At 32.4% G+C, this 24,439-nt stretch overlaps 2 protein-coding genes and 1 non-coding gene across 3 annotated transcripts; 1 reads left to right on the top strand and 2 right to left on the bottom strand.

The window, feature by feature from the left end:
• The first annotated feature begins 2,300 nt into the window (after nt 1–2,300).
• Nucleotides 2,301–12,557, top strand: LOC140809032 (uncharacterized). Its single transcript, XM_073166486.1, is given in 27 exon segments — nt 2,301–2,737; nt 3,172–3,284; nt 3,426–3,552; nt 3,842–3,940; nt 4,017–4,085; nt 4,540–4,674; nt 4,752–4,820; nt 4,920–4,975; nt 5,096–5,255; nt 5,997–6,161; nt 7,128–7,212; nt 7,613–7,843; nt 7,981–8,075; nt 8,195–8,237; nt 8,423–8,580; nt 9,029–9,139; nt 9,373–9,441; nt 9,530–9,673; nt 10,027–10,101; nt 10,180–10,356; nt 10,442–10,527; nt 11,109–11,163; nt 11,416–11,541; nt 11,654–11,767; nt 11,918–11,962; nt 11,964–12,035; nt 12,166–12,557. Coding segments are annotated over 27 exon segments (2,865 nt in total). The 5' UTR covers nt 2,301–2,614; the 3' UTR covers nt 12,229–12,557.
• Nucleotides 12,558–12,651: 94 nt separating this feature from the next.
• LOC140809033 (probable sulfate transporter 3.3) lies at nt 12,652–17,890 on the bottom strand. Its single transcript, XM_073166487.1, has 13 exons — nt 17,524–17,890; nt 17,347–17,395; nt 16,820–17,027; nt 16,451–16,622; nt 15,746–15,811; nt 15,051–15,164; nt 14,532–14,648; nt 14,225–14,351; nt 13,832–14,118; nt 13,423–13,613; nt 13,248–13,339; nt 13,099–13,175; nt 12,652–12,983 (listed from the first exon to the last, which is right to left on the bottom strand). The coding sequence occupies exons 1-13, from the start codon at nt 17,833–17,835 to the stop codon at nt 12,825–12,827; spliced, it is 1,971 nt and encodes a 656-aa protein (XP_073022588.1). The 5' UTR covers nt 17,836–17,890; the 3' UTR covers nt 12,652–12,824.
• A 6,401-nt stretch (nt 17,891–24,291) lies between these two features.
• TRNAS-AGA (transfer RNA serine (anticodon AGA)) lies at nt 24,292–24,373 on the bottom strand. The gene has a single exon. It is a non-coding gene; the product is annotated as a tRNA-Ser (tRNA).
• Between the last annotated feature and the right edge of the window lie 66 nt (nt 24,374–24,439).

The following is a 24,439-nucleotide window of genomic DNA, read 5'->3' as shown; positions in this document are numbered from 1 at the left end:
ATCATGATGCGTGAAAATACATGTGCAGTGCACAACGATTTTTTAAAATAAATAAATAATAATAATATCCAACAAGAATAATCCAAATTTATTTTATCCGTACAAGCCATTTGGTAGGAAATGATTTATGATAGTCGGCCCTATGGACTTACAACCCACAATCCAATAGGCCCACACTCATCTTATTTATTGTACCGATTCTATGGACTTTCGTTTGCCAGCAAAGTAGCAACGATAATATATATATATATATATATATATATATATATATATATATATATATATATATATATATATATAGTTTTGATATCCTGCACACCTACCGTTCACAGTTATGTGAGCACTGATGATATGTCACTCACCTATTGGATGTGATGAAATATAAAAAATTGTGTATCCAATGGATGAGTGACACTTCATCGGTACTCACAAAAATGTACATGGTAGGTGCTCACAAAAGTGTGCATGATTATATATATATATATATATATATATATATATATATATATATATATATATATATCATGTTAGATATATTGTTCTATAATAGAAAATAAAAGAGAGACTAGTTATGTAAATATCTTTATCACTATATATCACGACATTTAAGATACTATTTGTTTCTTTGGATAAAATTACGTGTTGTCTTTATCTTTCACAACAAATGAAAATAATTAATAAATAGGTTTTTTGTGAGATGTTTTATAATCAAATAGCGCTGCATTTGGTTTGTAAGATTAGGTGAGTTTATTTATTTTTAACCCATCTAATCACCTGTTTGGTATATTTTTTATTTAACCAAGTCAATCTCTCCTATGAATGATTAGGTTATATTAGGTATGCTAAAATAATATCTCCTCAACTCCTAGGATTATTTATCTCACTCTTAATCCATTCTATTTTTTCAATTTTATCATTCTCCTAAATTCAAACTCACCACCACTTCCTTCCGCCGACCGACGTCGCTGCCGGCCGTCGCCAGAGTAAACAAAAAAAAAAATAAAGAAAATGGCAATTTCATCATTTCATAAAAATTCAAAATTATCACATACTTAAAAATCATACCAAACATAATACTATTTTACATCATATATTACAGTTCTATCACCATCATTTTTTTTATCATTTACATACTAGTTATTAGTTTATTTTATCCTTCCAACCAAACGTAGCCTAGGTGTAATCAGAATGTAACTAGTAATTATAAAAAAAAATCATAATGGTAAAAATTAATGATAAATTATACTGCAATTTGAAATTTTAATTTTTTTAAAAAAAATTTGAAAAGATTATGGTATATTACCTACTTCCGAAAAGTGATGAAGAATTTCAACAATAATAATTTACAAACACTTGACAGACATACATCTAATCTAATTAAATGGCTAAATTCAGAATCCAAATACACCAAAAGTCCCTCAACCAATTTGTAAGAATACAAAGTATCAGAAAATACTTGCATCTACAATAAGATCACACTCAAAAAATTAAGAACAATGCTAAAATTAAAAAATAAGCATTAATTGAAAAACGGTTTAGTTGCTCTTAAATTATATTTATAAATTTCAGAAAACCTACAAGCTTTTGACCAAAGGGTCAAAGCAAATTACATGGACTTGATTACACTCACTTTTGCCCCTTTGTCGAAATAAAAAGCCTTGGATGCATCATGCATGTACACACCATCAATTTTTCTGTTATCGAAACGCTATTTTTATCCATATTTATTTATGTTTTTTTTTTCTACGTGAAAATTGATATAAAACAACGATCTAGACGGATTTCTCATTATTTGTTTGTATAAATGTGTATAAATATCTATATAAAAATGAATATAAAAAAGGCGAAAATATGTGAGAGCTCATTTCGACTATTATATTTATGGAATTTAAAATATGTAGAAAATGCAAAAATAAATCTTGCAAGTTTAACACTCGTACCGTTTGGTTCGGTGATATTAGACAAATAGTATATAGATAAGTATTATTTTTTAATAATAAAATATATAAAAATGATAGTTAATGTAATGTTTGATTTGATTGATTAAATTAATTAAATTTAAGATAATATGATATTATTGTTTTGTTTTTTAAAAAATATTAATAAAATATTTTTAATATTATTTAGTAAAAATAATATTGTAATTTTAATTTAATAATTTGATTGATATGAGATTTATTATTGATATTTAATTGATATAAGATAAACTTTTAAATAAATAATATGATGTATCAAATAAAATTAAATTAAAAATAGATAAAAATATAAATAAAAAACATCATAAACGAAACGGTATCTTCTTCCCCTCCAATAAAGTATATAATCACTGATACCTCGTCATCGTTGCCTTCCTGCGAAACTAATTTCAAGAATCTTGCAACCTTCCTTCTTAATCTCGAATCAAACATTACTCGGAAAGAAAACAAAATGAGTAAAGCAACAAGGAATATCTATCATAAGTATTCTCTATATTCGTACTGAACAGGCGTACAACCCACAAAAGACCCCGAGATTCTTTTTTCAAAGCTACCATCTTCGTCAAGATTGAATTTTTATCACCACCAACATAAATTTAATCTGAGATTTCCAGTTTATCAGCGTGGAGCTCAAGCTAATGGATGATGAAGTGGTGCAGCGAGTGTTTCAAGAAGGCGGACGTGATTTCTATCAACAGCAGCCCTCCACGTCTTCCTCTTCTTCTTCTTCGTCGATTCTCCAGTCTCTTCCACTTCATGTGGTATTCCTGTTGTCTTGTTTTGTCGTTGTGTGATTTTTTTTTCATTTCCAGTGTTGACTTCTTTAATTGCTGAAAAGAGTTCAATTTTGGGATTCGAAGATTGAACTGATGTGGGCTGTTTTTAATCGACCTTATTATTTTGGTGGATTGATGTCAAAAAAGTTTGTGGGATAGGATTTGTTCTTGCCTAGTTATATTGATGATTTTTTGAATGGCTGCATTTGTATCAGGATCCGGAGAGCAGTTCAGATGATTAGGCATATTTTTTCCTCTACCTGCGGGAATGTTTTTTTTGTTTTTATGCTTCTTTATTCGGGGGTTGGGAGGACGAATTTGTGGGCGATGAAATGTGTATCCTAAGTTTAATTAATTTTGGACTTTGTAGCCCTCATTTTCAATCATATAAGCATGATGGGTCTCTGGAACATTTGCAGTCTTTTGATCGTGGATATTATTTGTTGGTGAAATCCATTCAAGAACTTAGATCAAAGAAAGAGGGCTTGGTGACTGTTGGCATTGGAGGTCCGAGTGGGTCAGGAAAATCTAGGTACGTGTCTTTCTTCTTTTGTTCACTTGCCTTTAATCTGTTACGCGGCCATGTAAACTGTTGCTGGACTTTGCTGGAAGCTCAATCATGTTAAATGAGTGTAAGGAGTACTAAATTATGTGAATGTTTTGATTCTTGAAGCTTAGCTGAAAAAGTAGAATCTGTGATCGGTTGTGCTGTTATCTCTATGGAGAACTTTCGAACAGGAAATGATGAAGGGAATGATTTGGATTCAATAGATTTTGACCTTCTTGTGAAGAATCTTGAGGTACACTTTTGTTTATCAGTAAAATGTCTTTGAGCATACAAAAAGATTAGATATTTACTGTATGCTTCAGTGTATGACCCGAAAGGGGTTTACATTTTGAAGGAGGATTGTTTAATGATTAATTGACATGTTACCATGTCCTTGGAGTTGTTGACATATACTTCTGGTGAAATCTTGTCCGGTTGACTCTTGGAAGATTTTTTTCCAAAACACGAAGTGCTTTTGCTATTTTTACCTCCATAAATTTGCAAAATTTTTGTTATATAACCAGGCTTCTTGTTCATCATAGGACTTGATAAATGGCCATGACACATTGATCCCAGTGTTTGATTTTCAAGGAAAAAGACGTATTGGCTCAAACACTATAGAGAAAAATTCATCTGGGGTGGTAAGACTGCTTTTCAGTGCTTTCTGATATACTGTTTTAATCATACCGAGTTTCATTCTCAATGTTACACTTTTAGGTAATCGTTGATGGCACTTATGCGTTGAATGCAAAACTACGCTCTTTGTTAGACATAAGGGTTGCCGTGGTAATTCTTCCTCTACTTTTTCAAAATTTATGTAAATAGTTTCTACTCAAAAATTTCTTTGTGATTTACGCAGTGACGGTCTGCATTTTTCACAATTTGCTCATGTCCTTAAAAATTGCTTGGTCTTAAGTTTTTTACAGAACTTTCATCCTAATGTTTTCTGCCACAATTCATTTCATGTATAAAATCATCAATTACGCACACGAAAATTTAATAATCTCTTTGTTCTCTATTCTTTTCAACAATTATTACACACAAAATGTTGTGTTGCCAAGTTCTATAAAATTAAGAGAACATCATCCATAGTTCCTCTTCCTTGTAAGTCTGAAAAAACTTTAGATGGGATATTTTAGAGGCTAACCAATTGAAACATTATATTTTTTTCCCATCTGATTTCTCTTTGCTAACTTGTTATGATAATTAGTTCTAAGTCTCTGATACATATGGGAATCAGGTTGGTGGTGTTCATTTTAGTCTACTTTCTAAAGTTCAATATGATATTGGGGGGTCTTGTTCTTTGGACTACCTCATTGACAGCATTTTCCCACTCTTCCGAAAGCATATCGAGCCTGATCTTCATCATGCACAGGTTGGAGTCAATATTCGGCTTGTTACCACTTAATGATTACTTTAGTCTTATTATTGGTTGGATGCTCTCTTTTGTAGATCAGAATTAACAACAGTTTTGTTTCATCATTCAGAGAGCCTATTTACAAGCTCAAATGCAAGAGTGAGGTACATTAAACTGGGTTTTAACTTCTGGTTTTGATTCTTAGTTAATTTAAATGTGTGTCAAATTGAGTCAACTTTCAAATTTGTTGTGGTGTGTGACAGTCTCAAAGTGGGCAAGCTCCCTACATTTTTCATGGAAAGGAAGCACAACACGACAAGTCAGTGTTTGAGCCATTTTATTTTACCTCCCATCTTTATCCATGAAAATAGTTATTTGAAATCCATTTTTCACTTTCTTTATCACAGTGGAGTCTCAACTTGTGTACTTTTGCTTCTAGTTTTATTGAAATGTACCTCAGACCTCCATCTGCAAGTGAAGAAGCAAGAATCAATGACTGGATCAAGGTGCGGCAATCTGGTATTAAATACTATTTATCACTCGGCGATCAGAGGATTGTTGACAAAAATTACATCGTACGGCCGAGAGCTGAATTTGAGGTAAATTATGAACACATGCTATTTCATCTACGTAGTCTTCTATATGTGTACTTTATCGTGTATGGCACTTTAAAACGTATCTCTGAAGAGTACCTATGTGAAGAGGAGAGAAATGTTATTTGTTTGCACATTCTTCAAAAATTATTTGAACAAAAAAAAGAAATCAAGATGTGATTTCTGTTTACAGCTCCATTTCTGTCACTGTTTTCAAAAGGAATTTTGAGTATCTGACCTAGGATTAAATTGATGGATCCTTCAACAGAAAATCGAACTAGAAATCCAGGTTCGGGCCTCCGGGTTCTGCAATATGTTTTATATGGCCCATGTATTTGTTTGTTACTTTTCAGTAATTGTTTTTGGCTCCTGTTTCATGTTCTTTTTTGCCAAAAATCCCCAAGAAATCGATGCAAACACATATTCATCGTTTTGTACAATCTATGTTTCAAATAAACTGTCAATGCTGCTAGGGACTAGTTTTTCCTGGTTGCTTTTCTCATTGGTGAATTATCTTGTAATTTAACTGTTTGTGCCTCCGTAACTGGCAACTTCAACTGTTTCTTGATATATAATAAGTTTTTACAGATTGTATTGATGCTTTCTGACATGCTATTGCTTATAACAACCTTGTTTTTGGGAATCTGTCCACGAATTCGTTCTTTTTTTAAATGGTTGACAGCTAATAACCTCTGGGTTTTCTATCACAGATATCTAACAGTATTTATACCCTCCACAATTTATCAGGTTGGACGGATGACTTTGGGTGGATTGCTGGCCTTGGGATATAACGTGGTGGTCAGTTATAAACGGGCATCAACCTCAGTTATTGATGGCAATCTTTCACTGTCATTGGAAACAATTGATACTCTTGGAGAGACCTACATGGTACTTAGGGGCACAAGTAGAAAAGTATGGAATCTTCATCTTCTTCAACAAGACCTTAATGTTTTCTAATAATTGTTTTGAATAATTCTGGAACTATACAACTTTTTAATTCTGATACCTCACATGCTATTATCAGCATGTCGTTTTCTATGCATTTAACCTTTGTGTCAGCTTGTGTAATATGCATTTTCTCGTCGGCTTGCATTGTTGGTGCAAAGCTAATAGCTCACCGATATATTTCTTTTGTTAGGTTTCTCTTATTCTTCTGACATCAAGTAAATTGTGTTTGTTGCAAGTAGTCAACTGCCTCAGTGCTGCCCCGTAAAAGCCAATCAACGTGGGAACTTCATTCCTTTTCTCATCACATCACTGATTATTAATTGAATATGAAATATTCTTTTACCTAAATATCACCTTGAAACGAAACTTTTTCACGTTCCCTGTTCCTTTATTACTTTGAAAGCGGAGTGTGTGAATCTGTAAACTTTGACTTAGTATCTCATTCTCGTCATGGCGTCAAAGTTACATTATATGGTGCCTAATTCCGGGTCGTGTCTGTTAGGTTTGTTAATCTTTGTAACATACCCATTGACCCCCGAATGTTCAGGATCTGTTGGGATTAATTAGTTCATTTTCACATGTTAGTGCATGTGCCTCATTGATTAGCTTAGACATCGATCTTCTAAATATCGTTATAATTAGTTCATTCTCACATGTTGGTGCATGTGCCTCATCGATTAGCTTAGACGTCGATCTTCAATATAAAATTTTCTAGTTCAGACCTCGACTCCATGAAATTGTGGTCCATGAGGTATAGGTTTCTAGTTCTTGTCACGCCATCAGTCTCATTGTTTAGATTTAGTTGATGTTTGATGTTGTTAAACCCTTTTATTATTTGCAATTTCATCGTGTATATTTTGACATAAGCCGTTTATTAACCAGGAAAATTTATGGAGTTGAATTTGTTTTATATATTTTATCTCTTTATAGATTGTTGGAGCTGAATCATCCAGGATGGGTATTACTGGACCATGGATAACAAAATCATATCTTGAGATGATCCTTGAGAGACGAGGTTTGAACTCAGACATGTATATCTTTTATATCTTATATGCCAGAAATTTTCTATGAGCAAATGTGATTTCGATCTCATGTCAGCTGCAGAAAACTGCTTCGTCAGCCTAAGATTTTATTTTGTATAAATAAGCTTCTTGGAATGGTTATGGAGTTTTTCCAAACTTGATTGGAAGAAGAAAAGTGATGTTCTGTGTCACGTTTCTTTTGCTTGGGTTAGATGTCTAACCAAAGCATTGTAAAAATAAGATAAGCGAATGACATGGTATTTTTACAAATTAACTGTACCAAGCTGGTGCTAGGCATGCAAAATTGAGAAGTGGTTCAGATTCTCTTATTCTTTTTACTTCTGATAACGATACGAATTATGTACTATATCTAACGAAAATTCCAAGTTGCAGGGGTACCACGGCTTAATACGCCTCCACCTTTGTCTAGTGCACCTTTGCCAAATGCTCAAGAAAGGATGATCCAAACTCCAAAGCCGCTTCGTATAATTCCCAACCTTAACAACCGAATTGAGGATTTACAACAGCCATGGACTCGATCACCAACCAAGTCAATGATGGAACCATTAGCAACGTGGCAATTTATCTCATCAGATCCTCTCCAAACCGAGGGGGCTGTTGCTGGTGTGTGTGTGTGTTTTTTTTAATTGCAGTGAGCAAAATCTCCCCATCCCAAAATAAAAGTGGAAGCAAATTAAAAATTCGGGTGAAAGTCTTTTCAATTTCTTTGTGGCTAGAATATTTTCATGAAAAAACTACAGGTCCTTCCTCTTCCAGGGGTGCCTTTAAGCTTGCTCCAATGCCTGAGTCATATGACTTGGATAGAGGATTGCTTCTTGCTGTACAGGCAATACAAGTGAGTGTTATAATATAATTGCGGGGTTAATTTTCCCCTGTACAATTGCATGTTGAAATTAAATATCTGCTGAAATCTTTAGGAACATTAACTTCATGAACTGCAAATGATTATTACAGGCTTTATTGGAGAATAAGGGTCTTCCGGTCATAGTTGGAATTGGTAAGATAGATTCTCTCTCTCTGCTCATTTGTTGATGATCTGTATCGGCTTTGTTACTAAACTTGACAGTTGACCCTTTATTGTGTGTTGCTCATTTGGTACTGTGATATTTTGAAAATAACCGAATCTATGGAATCTTGGTATTTGATATCAGTCTTTGATTATGTATTGCCACTTAATTGTAGGAGGTCCCAGTGGATCTGGAAAGACGAGTTTGGCTCACAAGATGGCAAATATCATAGGTTGTGAAGTTGTTTCCCTTGAAAGCTACTACAAATCGGAGCAAATGAAAGATTTCAAGTTCGATGACTTCAGCGCTCTTGATCTGGCTTTACTTTCAAAAGTACGCATTTTATTTATGTATTTGTCTTTCTTGTCCTCCATTATATTCTTTGCAGTTTTATAACATTTATAAAATGATTTTTGGATAAATTTTTTATTTTGATCAGCTTGTTGGAACAAAGATTACTATAATTTACTTACTTAAATTAACATGGTGTAAGAGTAATGTTTGGATGTTGTAAGTTTATTGGATTACTCATGGAAAGAAGCATCGTAAAACACTGATTTGTGAAATGGAGCCATAATATGAATATAGTGTTATGAATTTCTATGACATGTTATAATCACCTTCCTATAGCCCTTGACCAATACACGGCCTCCTCTTATAACTTTTTTATAATTGACAAATTGGAAACACTAGATGGGAAATGTGCTGATTAACATTACTTCTTCTCCAATGGCAATTTTTTTATGCTCCTTTTATTTGAAATTTTTTTGACCATTGGCAGAATATTGATGACATAAAAAATTGCCGAAGAACCAAGATACCTGTCTTTGATCTGGAGACTGGTGGTCGCAGTGGTTTCAAAGAACTCGAAGTATCTGAAGATTGCGGTGTGGTACATATTGGAATCGTGATCATTTGATTCCTCTCATATCTTTATTCCACCGGATTGACTAGATATTCATTAAATCACGTTAAATCGAGATAAAACTGGTCTAGGACTACTATTGTTTGTGGATCAATAAATTGCTTGGGTGGCCTTGTTTTGTTATCAAAATGTTGTACTATTAAACTTTGTTTAATTTTCATCTTAACAGGTCTAAGAACTTTGTTTGCTTGTTTTTCAAGGTAATTTTTGAAGGCGTCTATGCTCTGCACCCTGACATCAGAAAGCCTCTGGACCTGTGGATTGCTGTTGTGAGTTTGATGTCAATTACACTCACCTTTTGCTTGATTACAGTTTTCGTGATTGCCTCTTTGAAAGCAAACCTTTGGTATTAAACAGGTTGGTGGGGTCCATTCACATCTTATTTCTCGAGTTCAAAGAGACAAAAATAGAGTTGGCTGCTTCATGTCCCAAAATGAAATAATGACGACAGTATTTCCTATGTTCCAGCAACATATAGAACCGCATCTTGTTCAAGCACATGTTAGTTCCTCAATTTCATTTGAGTTTTTTGTGTGTTCTTGTATAATGGAAAAGACGTGTTTTAACAATCACGGTGCACATGAATTATTTGCAAACTAAGTGATAAAAACACAGATTGTTTAAAAGGGCTGGATTTTTTAAGCCACAAAGTGTTTTTGGGCATTGATCTCTGTTTCTTTTCAATTAAATTACAAAAAGTGTTTTTTCCTATCATGACACAAATCTGCTAATATCCTTCTGAAAAAGAAAACTCTGCTTATTAAGTGTTTTGTTAAACTAACTCAGCTCATCAAGTGCTTTTTTAAACTCAAAAATGACTAAAAAAATTGAAATTCTTTGTCAATTGGATGCAGCTGAAAATCCGAAACGACTTTGACCCAGTGCTTTCACCAGAGAGTTCGTTGTTTGTGTTAAAAAGTAATAAACAAGTAAGTTGTTTCTTTGTTCTTCAGTGCTTGATTTTCACGAATGTTTTTCTCTGAACATGCTTGTACCACCGTGCACAGGTGGCTTACCAAGATATCCTGAAAATTCTTGATCCCGCTAAGATATGCAGTTCAGTGCAAAATTTTATTGATGTATATTTGAGGCAGTCCGGAGTACCTTCTAATGGACGGTTGACCGAGAGTGATTGTATAAGAGTCAGGATATGCGAAGGTAGATTTGCTCTGCTGATCCGAGAGGTTTGTTCTGTTAGATAGCTTTTCCATTTTGTTTTCATTGTATATTTGAAGTCTATCAGCCGCACCAATATCTTTGCTTGTGCAGCCTATCAGGGAAGGAAATTTTGTTATTCAGCCAAAAGTTGATTTTGATATCAGCATAAGTACAGTTGCGGGTCTTCTTAATCTTGGGTATGTTGATTTTTTGGTGTCGAAGGTGATGTATCTTCTTATTTTCTTTCACCGTTATTATCGTGTTGCCTATTAATAACTCGGTTATTTCACACGTTAGTAACTATTTAAGTAATAGTAGAATGTGACTAAAAATTCTTTAACGTATGCTTAACCAAGAAACTTCTGTTGTGAAAAGAGTTGTGGTCAATCTTTTGGGCAGAATAGCAGATATTTGTTGATCGCGCATAGTTTCTTCACTACATGATTAAAATTTATAGATTTCCAGATCTTGTAAGATTTGTTTGCGGCCAAATTTGATCTTGGGGCATATATTTGGACCAAAACACGAAGATATGAATAGACTAAAGCAATTAGGTCTCTCATGATTAATCAAAGAAGTTAAAACATCTTACTTCTTACACATTTCAAATGTTTTCTTTATCCATTTCAATAAAAAAAAATCTTTGTTTATTGTGCACAAGGATGGCTACAGCTCCACTAATTTTTTTCCGTCACATCGAGCACTTTTTACACGTTTTCTATTTGGTAGCTTTCTTCGTGCTATTTTAAATTATATGTTTTTATCCATATGACTTCAGGTACCAAGCTGTGGCATGTATAGAAGCGTCTGCATACATTTACCAAGATGGAAAGGTCGTACATACTTCTTTGGAAAGATATCTAGTAACCACTATGTCTTGGAAATCTAACTCAGTTGAGAACGCAATCAGATTGATAAATGACTGGACTTCTCAGAATTTTCTTGTCTTGAGTTTGCGATTACTTAAACAATATGGAAATCACTCAGGCTTTTTAATTTCAAATGGAGCAATCACGAAAATGGATTATGTATTCTACGTACTGCCTACCCAACTAGTTTAAGACTTAACACATCTCTTTTTTTAGATCCTTGTCGAGGTTGATCATTTACAAGACGTCCCGACTCCTTACATTCAAATCAAAGGTGTCAACAAAGAAACAGTAGTAGCTGCTGGTTCTACCCTTAAGCTTGATGGTTCATACACAACAAAGGTTCAGTCCCTTTTCTTATACATTTTGTCTATTCTCCGATTGGCCACATTGCTTCTTAGGGGTGGTAAACATTCAATAAGTTGTGTCTCTGTTCCTAACCCTGTCGTCTCAGAGTTATCTTCAAATAATTATGGAAAGGTTACCTTCTCTGGAGAGAAGTTCAATCGGGATTCATTCTAAGCAAGCTGCAAGATTGCAAGAACTTGTGGAATATATACATTCCCAGGTACTATTTTCTAGTTTTATTTGACGTGCTTCATCGATCCTTATAGCCTATTTTCAGCTTAAAATTCAAAATCTTGAAATGCAATACAACTAAATGGTTTTTTTTTTCTAATGTTTTGATTTGATATCAAATTGTCACGGCGTTGAACAGGGTAGTAGTACGGCTTCAGAATCATCACCAAGTAGAGAAGCATCCCGCATTAGAAGGCGTAATTGAAGATATGCAGTCGAGGATTAAACGTCTTGAAAGATGGCATGCGATCAATACTGTATATTCCCTCTAACCCCCCAACTCTCCCCTCATTTTTATGCTACGGTTTCAAAATCCTTGTATTATTTTGAATTTTATTTTTGTATGTCTTACATGAAAATTTCTAAATCGATCACCTTTTTGTGTAGGTACTTTGGACATTTCTAATGTCTGCATTTGTCGGATATTCACTCTACCAGAGGAAGCGCTAACGAGTTTACTGTTTCACTTACAGCCACCATACAAAAGCTTCACGTTAATTGCTGATCGGAATCGACTAATGACTAATCAAGAATGCCACTGCTAACTTTCAACTGTTGTTTCTGCTAGGCAGTGTAGAACATATTTGAGCATGAATTTTGCAATACGAAAACTTACTGGAAATCGATTTCTTTTTTCTTATTCGTTTTGGTCATAGAAATGAGAAAATACGCTGTTACTCTGATTGGTTCTGTTCTTTACAAAATTTAATGAAAAAAGAAGATATTATTAATGAATTGAGGAATTTTTGTATATAATGAAATGGTGAGATTCTAAGATAGCATCGGTTCAAATTCCACTTCTGTGGATAATAATAATTAAATTAGATAGAAATTTCTTTCGAAATATTGTGTGTGTATATATATATACATAAAGAATACAAACATTCTTTATTAAGAACCAATGGCCAGTACTCACAACATGACCGAAAACATTATTAAAACATAATATGAAGTCTACTATTTTTTTAGTCGGAAATAATATATCACATCAACTTAGTTGAAATATTGAAAATTATAACTATATTGGTATTAAACCAAAAAGTTTATCACAAATATCTAGTCGACTGATTCTTGATATTGGTCGCAAGAAAAGCGACTGCTTCCCCGACTGTCAAGAACAAGCAATCTGGTCTTGCAAATTCTTTTGTGTCATCCGCATGTTGCAACTTTTCGATCACCCCGCCGAGTGGATTCACCAATACAAGCTACACATACATGAGAAGTTGGCACAAACAGAAGAAAATAAGCACAAGCCATTTAAAGTTATCTAACAATCACGACAAATGTAACGCGAACGAGATTGAGAACAAGGCAACTTGCCTCTAAATTCTTCTTTTCCAGAACAACCCTCAAATCTTTGAAGAATGAGACCCCATTGGTATCAATTGAACTCACAGCTGGAAATAATTACCAAAAAGTTGATCAAGTGTTTCTTAATTTTATCAACTGTTTATTTGTAAATATCTCACCAGATAAATCAAGTATCACAAACTTAAGTTCAGAGCGCTTTTTGGCATCATTTTCACCTTCTGACTCGTGTTCAACTATCCATCTTGTAATCCTGACAAAGTAAAGATTACATGTGGCGAGGAAATACAGCGAGGAAACACAAAAATGCAACAAGAGAAACATGTAATAGCAGACCTGTCTTTTAGATAAGTTGAATTAGCAAAGTTGATTGGAGCTTCAATACTCAAGATGAGGAATCCAGGGACACAAATGGCTTCTTTGTAATGATGAAGATCACGATAAATATCTGTACCGGGTACGTTCCCCATCAACACAGTTTTTGGCCTCGTAACTTGCAGTAAAAGCTTGAAAATAGATATTCCCACCTTAAAATCCACAAAGCCAAATATTGCCAGTTTTCAATTTATTGTGCCAACTATATAGTTTCAAAAAATGTAATAAATGGGGGTGTTTCCTGCTGAACTAGAAATTATATTCATCGTTGATAAATGTAAAGCATTCTGGACGCCAAGTTTTGACTTGACTTGCCTGGTACTCCTAAATAGAACTAGACCGGAAAAATGTTGAAGAACGAGGAACTTACAGCAATGGCAAGGCCGTTTTGAACAGAAATGAAGAGGACACCCAAAAAAGCACATAACATCACAACAAAATCGAATTTGTCGATCTTCCAAATCTGATATGCAGCTGGAACATCGATGAGGCCAACCACTGCTGTGACGATTATGGCCCCTAACACGACATTTGGTGTGTATTGAAAGAGTGGCATTAGGAAGAGAAGTGTAACCATAATCGTTACTGCCATTATTATGTTAGACACAGCAGTTTTGCATCCTGCATTGTGATTCACGGCTGATCTTGAAAAGGCACCTGTTTGATTTGAATTATTAAGTCATGGATCCACTTATGGTAAATACAAAGTATTTGGTATTTATTGTTTATTTCTGACAATGAACGAGTTTAGGGTGTAATGCACCTGTTGTAACATAGCAAGAAGTTGATGACCCAACTATGTTCATAAGACCAATTGCTATCATTTCTTTGTTTCCATCAACTTGGTAGTTCTTCAACGCAGCAAACGTTCTTCCTACAGCGATTCCTTCCTGTAAGGGAAAATTGTATCAAATGATATTCCATCTTTGCTAATATGATACTTAAAACAGAAAGGGGCAACCAGAGTATCATGTCCCTCTCCAAATTTCTCGTTTCTAAAACCAAAAAAAGAAAAGAAAATTCAAACTTTATATACTGGTCTTCATTAATTATGAGAATGCATTACTTACTGTTAGTGAAATGATACCGGTGACCAATCCAGTTTTGATTACCAATCCCAAGTAGCTATCATGAAAATGTAACATGCTCCATGAAGGAGGATTCAATCCTTCTTGCAGTTTACCAATCTGAATCAAGACAACAAATAATTAGAACAAACCAAAAAACAAGCCAGGCTTGCTGATGTTTGCCCTCGCTCGAGTTTGTCAGTGGTGGAACTTGAAAATTGTTGAAACTGTTTGGTCCAAAAGCTCGAACTCATGTTTAGAAAACATATATCCGAAATCGATATCTAAGACATACACCAACATGATGGTCCATTACTAGACAACAAAGGCCTAGAACCAACTCAAGAATGCGTGGGGTTTTGTGCTCCATCATGTTATATATCATATTGAAATCGTTCGACTTTATGGCTATGATATCACATTGAGATCATCTGTACCAAAAGATAGCGTCTGCCACGGACAATATAGTCAATAGTTTTATACTTATTACAAAAATGCGTTTGATCGGAGGAAGAAACTTACGATACTGATGCCATGATTTTGAGCTTTAAATGCGAAAGCCAAAAGAGTTGAGAGAATGACCGAGACTAGAGGAGCCCCAGCTGACACCCAGAATAAGTTTGGTTTTCTCATGCTCTGCGCAGTTACAAACAATGCATGCATTCAAACATTGTGCCACCAAAATCGCTTTCAGTTCTACCACCTTTGAGCCTTGCTCTAAGTGTGTATTTAATTATTTACATTTATTTTTACATGCGAGCCCATAATTTATTTGTGGGCATCATATATGAAGATGAATGCCAATCATAACTCACAAGTGCTACTGTGCCACTAGGATGACTCATTCAAATTTAAAATTTATTCTATTAAGTATTTTTCATTTTATAAAAATGTGTAATCTATCATTTCAATGTATGTAGACCTTAGAATTCAAGGGTGTGATTTTAAAATTGCACGTTTTGTCGCAACGATTAAGTCTTGTTATCATCAGAATTCTCGAGCCTGTTAAAAAGAACTCGAAAAAATTTCCAGTTTCAAGAAAAAGAACCGAAACAATTTGTCCAAATTTTATTTTATGTTATTTTTTAGCATGATCAATTCGTCCAATTAGCATAAAATATAAAATTGTTAAAAAAGTAGAGGAAAATATAAAAAAATTATATTTTTTTTCCACAATTGGGAAAAGATAAAATGAATAGATGAAAATAAATACTTACGATATATCTTGTCAAAAGAAGGAATGACAGGAAGCAGAAGCCCATCAATATAGTTTGCCATGACCACTACATAAAATCAACCAAAAAATATCATTATTTAATTAATGAATCTAAATTATTTGATAGTTTGCCATGACCACTACATAAAATCAACCAAAAAATATCATTATTTAATTAATGAATCTAAATTATTGCATTATCAAAAACAAAAACAAAAGAGAGAGAGAGAGAGGTATGGAAAATAAAAATACAGAAATTAATAAAGTGTCAGCGGGTTGCATGTGCATAGTCGTCTTGATATGATTCCATATATTTGTTCTGTCTATTGTTTTCTTCGAAAAAGGTTGAAACTTTTAAGCTTACAAATTGTTATTGTTTTCAACTTTACATACAAAAGAATTCTACAGAATATTTTATTTAAAATAGTTTCTAATCAAGATGACTGAGACGATATAGCCTGTAGGGTGGGGCAAAACTTGATTTCTAAAAAATATTTTAAAAAATTCAATTTAAAAGGACGATCATTTTCTTGCTCGATCCTCCTCTGCGCAATAATATTATATGACACTTATCTCTTTCGTAGTATTTGAGCCAAAGATCGGGCAAAACATAAATAATAATTGATATTAATTTCGTCTGGTGAAAAAAAAAAACTATATACAAGATTTTTTATTGGAAAAAAAAAAGAAGGAAAGTAAAAATAACCTCATGTGTATTATGAAAGACAGAACTCAAAACAGGAACTATCCCCATTTTCTTTGTGAAATGGTTTATCCCGAGAAGACTCTTGAGTTGTTGAAGAGATACAATAATGGCAGCACCACCCATGAATCCAATCAGTGTTGCTTTCGAGAGAAAGTCAATAATAAATCCGAGCCTGTAAGTAATAATCATTGTGTCGTCAGATACTATACTAGTATTCATTTATTAACTTGGTTAATTCAGTGGTTCGCTCCTAACAAAACCGATAATTATCAACATATTTGAGTCCAAATTATCTTGTAATTCCATCCATAATTATGAAAATAGATATGATCTGAATGCATAAATGAAGAGTAATTCATTTTAAGTAACCTTAAAAATCCCAAAGAAGCTTGAAAAAGGCCAGCGAAAAATGTGGAAGAAAATGCAAGTTGGAGAAACAAAATAGGGTCTTTGACTGGAGAAACTTCTTGTCTTAGCATTGATCCCAGTATTAGAGAAGCTATTGAAACTGGGCCTACTGCAAGATCCCTCGAGCTCCCAAGAACGGCGTAGATTAAAGGTGGCACGAAACTTGAATCTGAAATAAATAAATAAATAAATAAATACCCATTTTCATTAAATAATACGATATGTTTACGTACTTAGATTTTGGTAGTGGCGAAATGGGAGACAGGATAGAATATTCATTGTTTATGATTGTAGGTGATCGATGAAAAATATAAAATTTGTAGAATGTTCAAATGTACTATGTAAATATACAAAAGTTAAATAAGAATTGAATCGGGAAGATCAATAATTTATAACAAATTTTATAAGAAATTTTTAATGTATATTAAATAATAATTTTTAATATAGAAAAATAATTTTACAGTATCTCAAAGGATAAGATTACTTACAAAGACCAACAATTGGAGGCAAATTAGCTAACTTCGCATAACTTATGCCCTGAAAGAAAGGGGGAGAACCCATAAAATTTCATTTAATGAAAAAAGATTTTATGAAAAAAGGAAAATAAAAATAGTTTATGACATATAATGCGAAAAAATTGATTATCTGATTTCTTTATGGCAAACCTGAGGAATGGCAAGACTAGCAATAGTGAGACCAGAAACAATATCAGATTTGAGTAGATTAAGGTTATACTTAGGACCCCAGTCAAGTATAGGAAATATGTATTGTGCCGCCAGTATAGATTTTGTTTTGCAGGGCTGTCCCTTGAACTGCCGGAGAGGATCATCGGGAAATAAAGTTTCTTTGAGCAGCGCCTTGAGTTTCTGAAATGTGCTCCGGCGAGGTGGCGGAGCCACCCTGTGCACCTCCGTCTCCATGGCTATCTCGACCGAGTGAGAGGTATTTTCGTTGTTGCTAGTTTTTGGTTGTTCCATTGGGGATGAGCGTGGGTTTCTGTGTTGAAATAAAATGTTGGTGCTGTTTAACTTTTTATACTCGCATTTTTTTGCTTTATATATATATATAATATATATATATATATATATTTATATATATATAAATGACGGGGTTTTTGCTGGTTATCACCTCATATTAAATCCATGGGAGAGATCGTGTCATCTTACCATAAGTAAGGTGGCTTAGGCGACACATGTTCTTGCTTTTGAATGGTCTTTTATGCGTATAATAAAATTATGCATGCTTCGTAGATATGAAGAATAGTTATATGTATTTTCTAATAAAATATACATGATTAATTATTATATATAAATCATTTAACACTTTAAAATAAAATATATTTTGATCTTAGAAGAAGATACGTATTTATAGATTGTTTGAGTTAGTGGAATAGACGATAAATCTTCTGCTAATAGTTATGAGTTTGATTATTCATATCAAATTTTTCGTACAATTATGTCATACAAAAATTGTTCAATGTAGTTTACCTAACTATTGTGGTATGCATGCTACTACATTATCTAAGAGTTACTTAATGCACTTCGAAAGATAGCAGCTGCGAGTCATAAAAAAAAATTGTCGCTTTTTCAAATAAAAGGAAAAAATGTCAGATGATGATGATGACCGGGTGAATCGGGTATGAGTTTTGTGAGCGATAGCATCGGGTCGGATTGATGTGCTGGAGATGGTTGTCCGGGTATCTGGACCTGCACTTCAAGGGAGAAAGAATGTTAATGAGTGCCAGAAGATTCTCCGGCATGACCACTTCGACGCTCAAGTCAGTGAAAGGTTTTTTTAGAGAGAATCTTGTAATAAAATGGTGTATGCAATATATAAGTGAATGAATCTTTAAATGTTGAGCAAACCTGATATTTATAAAAAGAAAGTCAATGATGATCTTGTTTTCAGTGTCTGCTTACTGATTATGGCAAGATGATTGCACATACCCTGTTTTCTGACAACAACTGCCCATGACCATCCACTATGTCCCCTGATTTGACAATGATGATTATCGAGTTGAGGTATCTCATACCTGCGCTGTTTTTATCGAGGTAACTTGGACAAGAAGATATCATCCGGATTTTGTCCAAGGGCACATGTTCCCTTAGTCCGAGGAAATGATGCTCGGGGCATCCACTTGCCCGGTCTCCTATATGATGTTACTCGAAGCTTTCCACAACCCAAGCTATTCATCTATTGTCCTGGGTTATCCACGACCCGTGCTCATCTGAGGCATCACCACTCTGACTATTTGCCCGGTCTCCTATACGATGTTACTCGAAGCTTTCCATGACCTAAGCTATTCATCTATTGTCCCGGGTTATCCCCGACCCGAGCTCATACGAGTGGCATCACCACTCCGACTATTTGACAGGTCTCCTATACGATGTTACTCGAAGTTTTCCATAACTCAAAGCTATTTAGCTAATGTTTTGGGTTATCCACGACCTAAGCTCATTTGAGAGATATCATATGATTTTTTTAAAAGATCGAAAATTTGTCCCTCCACCTCAACGCTGCGTCGTCCATCTATCTTTATACGAATTTGTACTCACTCATTTGTTTTTGTATTTAACAATAAAAGTGAAGATGCATGCGTATGGTCGTGGATGTCTTGTTTGTCCCTTAATTTGCATGAAAATGGATTCCTATGTAATATACGTGTATGTGTGCAATAATGCAATCAACGTCCACGAGTAAAGTAAGAAATCATCTTTACAAAATATCTGATTTTATATAATTTAAAAAATTATTTGTTACTTACAAATATTTTTTTTAAAGCAAATGAGATGGGATGGTTAATTTAAAAACTAAACTTTATGTCTTTATGGATAAATGTAGAATCTGGTACCTATAAAGAAGATCGAGAAAAGGAATAAATGAAGGGAAAGTCTAATAAATTAAAGTTGGTTGGAGTGCGATACTTTGAAATAGAAATATGATGCAAGGATATATATACATTTCTTAAATGCATATCGTATAATGCAAACTCCGTTGATCTTGCTATTTCGTATAATACAACAAAAACACGGCTGATAGAGACCATACAGTATAACTCAATTTTTTTAAATTTTTTAGCAGTTTAAACTCGTGTTTCGATCGTTTGTTTAATAAATACAATTGTCGATCCTAAATAATCTTCTTTCCATTAATTATATCATTTTACAACTCATGGAAAACTGAACAAGTTTTGCGGTTGATAACAATTGTAGGCCTGAACAAGTGTCACTTTACAAAAATTATAGCCGATGACATCAAATTAACAATTCAAATCTTTTAAATTATATTGTAATTTGAGTCTTACGTTTATATTTTTTTTCGTGAACGACAGTTATTGATGTAAATAAATTACCAATAATATTTTTAATCTGGACATTCAGAAAAATATTTTTAACCCGAATTATAATACGTTGATTTATTATAATTGATTTTCATAAAATTAAAATATAAAAGTAAAATCTAATAATAATAATAATAAAAATAATAATGGTGGATGATTTAAACCGCCTAAAATTCCGATGACAAAGAATTTAATAGCCCAAATTATAATCGTGTCATGTTTGTGCAATAGCATAACGTACATGTTTCATGTTATATCCGGGTGAGTCTATGCTCCTCCTGGAGCATTACTCCCCTTTCTTTTAATAATGGACACATGTCTTTTTTTTATATATTTTTTCTCATTTTCTCCTATTTTTTAATTTTGATTTTTTAAGAATCTAATTTTATTATTTACTCTTACTTCTAATCATAATTTTTTTAATCATTCTTTAACCATTAATATGATTATATATTTTAATTTAAAATTTTCAAAATCTAAATGATAGAATTTAAATATTCCAAGAAATTCTTCATATATTTTTATTTTTAATTATCCAAACTAAATTGAAAACAATTATTACTAAAAATATATATTTAAAAGAAATAAAATAAAATTATGAATTGTTTTAAATAATTTTAAAAATTAATATTAATTTTTATTCCTTTAAAATAAGAGGATAAATTTAAAAATAATAAGAATATTTTAGGAGTGATAGTTTTTTTTTTTGGATGGAGTTAGAGTAGTTTTGGACCCCACATAATTAGTTATTTTTTGATGGACTCAAAAATTAGTTTTTGTTCCAAATAAGAATGTTTTAAATAAATTAAATTTTGTTTTAAAAATGAAAGTAAAATTTATATAAACACAAAAACTTACATAAATTTTCGCTCAAAAAAATTAAATAGAATTGAAATTAAGTAAATTTGCATTTTTGTGTACTATTAACGAATACAAATATATTATCACTATTAATTTTAAAATATCTGATTTTAAAATTCTGAATTTTAACAAACAAATTATAAAATTTGAAAGAAAATAGGGCCATTTTTTTGGATAGTTATAACTCATAAAATCAATGACGAGTTATAATTTTTTTTTTTCTAATAAATGTAAATTTTTTGTATTTTTAAAGTTTATTACGATGTTTTTTAAAAAAAACAAAAACACATTCCTCCAAGTTGCGTGATTTCAAAGTAGAACAGTAATGATTCAAGATTCTTTTTAGTCATCGACAATATTAATAATAATAATAATAATTTGTGAGATTAAAAGGTGTGTGTATATATTTATACATATATATACATATATATATATGCTTGGGTTTGTTTTTTTATGGACAACTTTTGTTGTGCTCGTTAAATCATACAGTACTTGGTTTTGGTAAATATTATTAAATCATATATATCGCATATATATTCTATTTTGTTAAAATTGAAGGCATGATAGTAACTACTTAGGAAGAATATCAACTTTTTCCTTCAATTTTACCCTTATATGATAATAATATTATATTTTTGTTTTTTGTTTATTTTTAAAAATTTCAACCCAGACTTTTATTTTTATTTTTTATTTCAACAATTAAAATATCAATATAGTCCTTCCATAATTTGTTAAATTTCACTTTAGTCCATCGATAATGATAAAAAAAAGACTTTACACATGTACATCACGTGTGTAGAGTAACTAGTCTGTATAAAAAATTACAATGATTGAGATATTTGTAATTTTAAAACATAATTAACTTATTATATGAAATAGAGCATCATAATATGTTTTCAAAGTGAAAAGTTAAATAAGTGTAATAATTATGTGGAAAAATATAGAAATTAATAAAAATGAAATTTTAGTGTAAATAATCATAATAAAACGAATTCAAAATTCAAACGTATCGTGAATATTTAGCACCCATTTTTGCTATTACGTACACACACACATGTTAAGAATTCTTTGCCTCCGCCTCCTCGAGATTCTATTTTTTTGCCACTGGTCCTTGTCGATGAATGTAAATTTTTACTGTAATAATATAAAATTTCAATTTTTTTTGCTATCGGAAAATAAATTTTTTAATTCAATAAAATTATATATTAAGATTAGAATTTGGACCTAACTCAATCCCAAAAGCTAACTCAAAAAGAAAAGATTATTCAAACCAATATATACAACTCCCAGATTATTTATCCAATCGATGTGAAACAATTAATTAAGATTATATAAAAACAACATAAATTAAGTTGTATCACCGATTCCGACTAAAACATAGCCGCAAGGGACGTTAAAATCCCTTGAATTTTTTTATTTATATATCTGGCCCATGTGTCACGGAAATTAATGCAGAGATATGTAATAAACCTGGAAAAATCCAAAAATGAAAAAGGAAAAGTAATCTCAAGTGTCCAATAATTTTTATATGTCATATCATGAATGTTATTTTCTAACATGTTGTGAATTTTAAATCTCAAATTTTAATAAAATATAAAAGATCTATATATAGTGTTAAAATATTAGGAAAATTAATTGGGTTGGAAGAAGGGGAAGTTGGTGAAAAATTCACAATCAAAATATTTCTTTGGTACTATGTCATACAAAATATGGTACACTTCATGTGAAAATGTGATACTAAAAAAGTACCCAGAGACTGAACACAAAAAAAATCGACTAGCTGGAGACTGAAGGCCAATTTCCCGTGGGAAGATAGAGCAACTCAATCTTGTCAGTAATAATATAATATTGATGAGTGGTGCACTTATCTAAGCTGGTTATTAAATTTAGGTAAGTTTTAAATGTGCACCTTTATGTCAATTAATGGTTCAGGAGGCCTAGCTATTTTACTGCATCGAGAACATCAATGCATGTACATATAAATATTGCAAATAAGAATTTATTTATTTTTCTTTTCTGATAAATGGGTTGATAGGGAATTAGTCAACAAAAACCATTAAAAAAAAAACTAGTACGTACTTTGATGAAAGAACTAAGACTTGTGTATTTCAGCTGTCATCAATCTTTAACCTCACTACTCTACTCTCTGTATCAGGTTGAAATCGCTTATTTTCAGAAGTTGTAACTTATTCAAAATATAAAATGATTTGAAAATATAAGATTTCATCAATCTTGTAATTGACGATTACTTAAACAACTCGGTTACAAAGGATATTATTCAGAACATGCAATTGAAAATAATGATTGCTTAAAAGTGAGTGGAGGCATGAAAATGATTAGTTAGAGTTGGGAAAGGAGCTTGCTAATGGATATCGAGAAATATAAGCAATCGGGGAAAGCACTTAAAATTTTTAAGAACAAGTGATTATGAATTTTTGACACTTTCAAATGGAGAAAAGTTGGTTTACACAGAGCATTCTCGCAACCCTGTCTCTGTTCAATAATTTTAGAATATATTTGCAGTATATATTGCTAATGGAGTTTGATTTCCGCCTTTAAAATTATGTATTTTATTTTGTGTTAATATGTGAAACAATTAAAGACTAACGTATCAATACATCTTCAACATTTGAAACGATAATGATAACAAATATATCTGCAAATCGAACTTTGTTGTGGCCAAACTTTATAGAGAATATCAAAGGAGAAAAACGTGCAAAAATGTGTAAAAGCCTAGTAGATTGAGAGGAATTGAAGTATAAAGATTTGATAACATAATTCCATGAAATTATGTATCAAAACATCACATTTTGACTAAATTATGACTTAAAAATATGAATGCTGGTTTTTTCTATCAAATATATAGTACCACCGGAACCAAAAAATATAAGGGCCTATATTAGATATCTAATTCGATTTTTAATTTTTTTTATCCAGATATGATCGCTTAGATGGTACAAGTCGAATGACCAAATCGACAAATCAAATTGGCTCGCCAAAAACCATAATGTGGATTAGGAGGTTAGATCGTCTTTAAATGAGTTAAAAATATTTTAACTTGGTCCACCTAAGCTCGCAACTCACGCGGGTTAAGAAAATCGAGTATTCTTAATGATCATAATTTTTTATAATTCCGCAGGACACTCTAACAAAAAGTAGTGAATATAAGTGTGAGACTAGCAGTAACACTTTTAGAAAGAAAATGAAAAGACATAATATTAAAATTTAAAAACGTGGTCGGCAGGATTCGAACCTGCGCGGGCAGAGCCCACATGATTTCTAGTCATGCCCGATAACCACTCCGGCACGACCACTTGTTGGATATGCCTTTTATATTAATAATATAAGAATAAAAGATCTCGATTCAAAAGATTCTAGCC

Source organism: Primulina eburnea, chromosome 13 (genome assembly GCF_022965805.1).
Source record: "Primulina eburnea isolate SZY01 chromosome 13, ASM2296580v1, whole genome shotgun sequence".
NCBI classification, from domain to species: Eukaryota; Viridiplantae; Streptophyta; class Magnoliopsida; order Lamiales; family Gesneriaceae; genus Primulina; species Primulina eburnea.
Note: the sequence above shows the minus strand (reverse complement) of the source record. Positions and strands in the feature narration are given on the sequence as shown.

Excerpts from the sequence above, each read along its gene's own strand:
- LOC140809033 (XM_073166487.1), bottom strand. The coding sequence starts at position 17,835 with ATGGAACAACCAAAAACTAGCAACAACGAAAATACCTCTCACTCGGTC. Across the intron at positions 14,119-14,224 it reads TTCTTGCTATGTTACAACAG|GTGCCTTTTCAAGATCAGCC; the intron begins GTGCATTACACC and ends CAAATCAAACAG. Across the intron at positions 12,984-13,098 it reads TGGAAAAGAAGAATTTAGAG|CTTGTATTGGTGAATCCACT; the intron begins GCAAGTTGCCTT and ends ATGTATGTGTAG.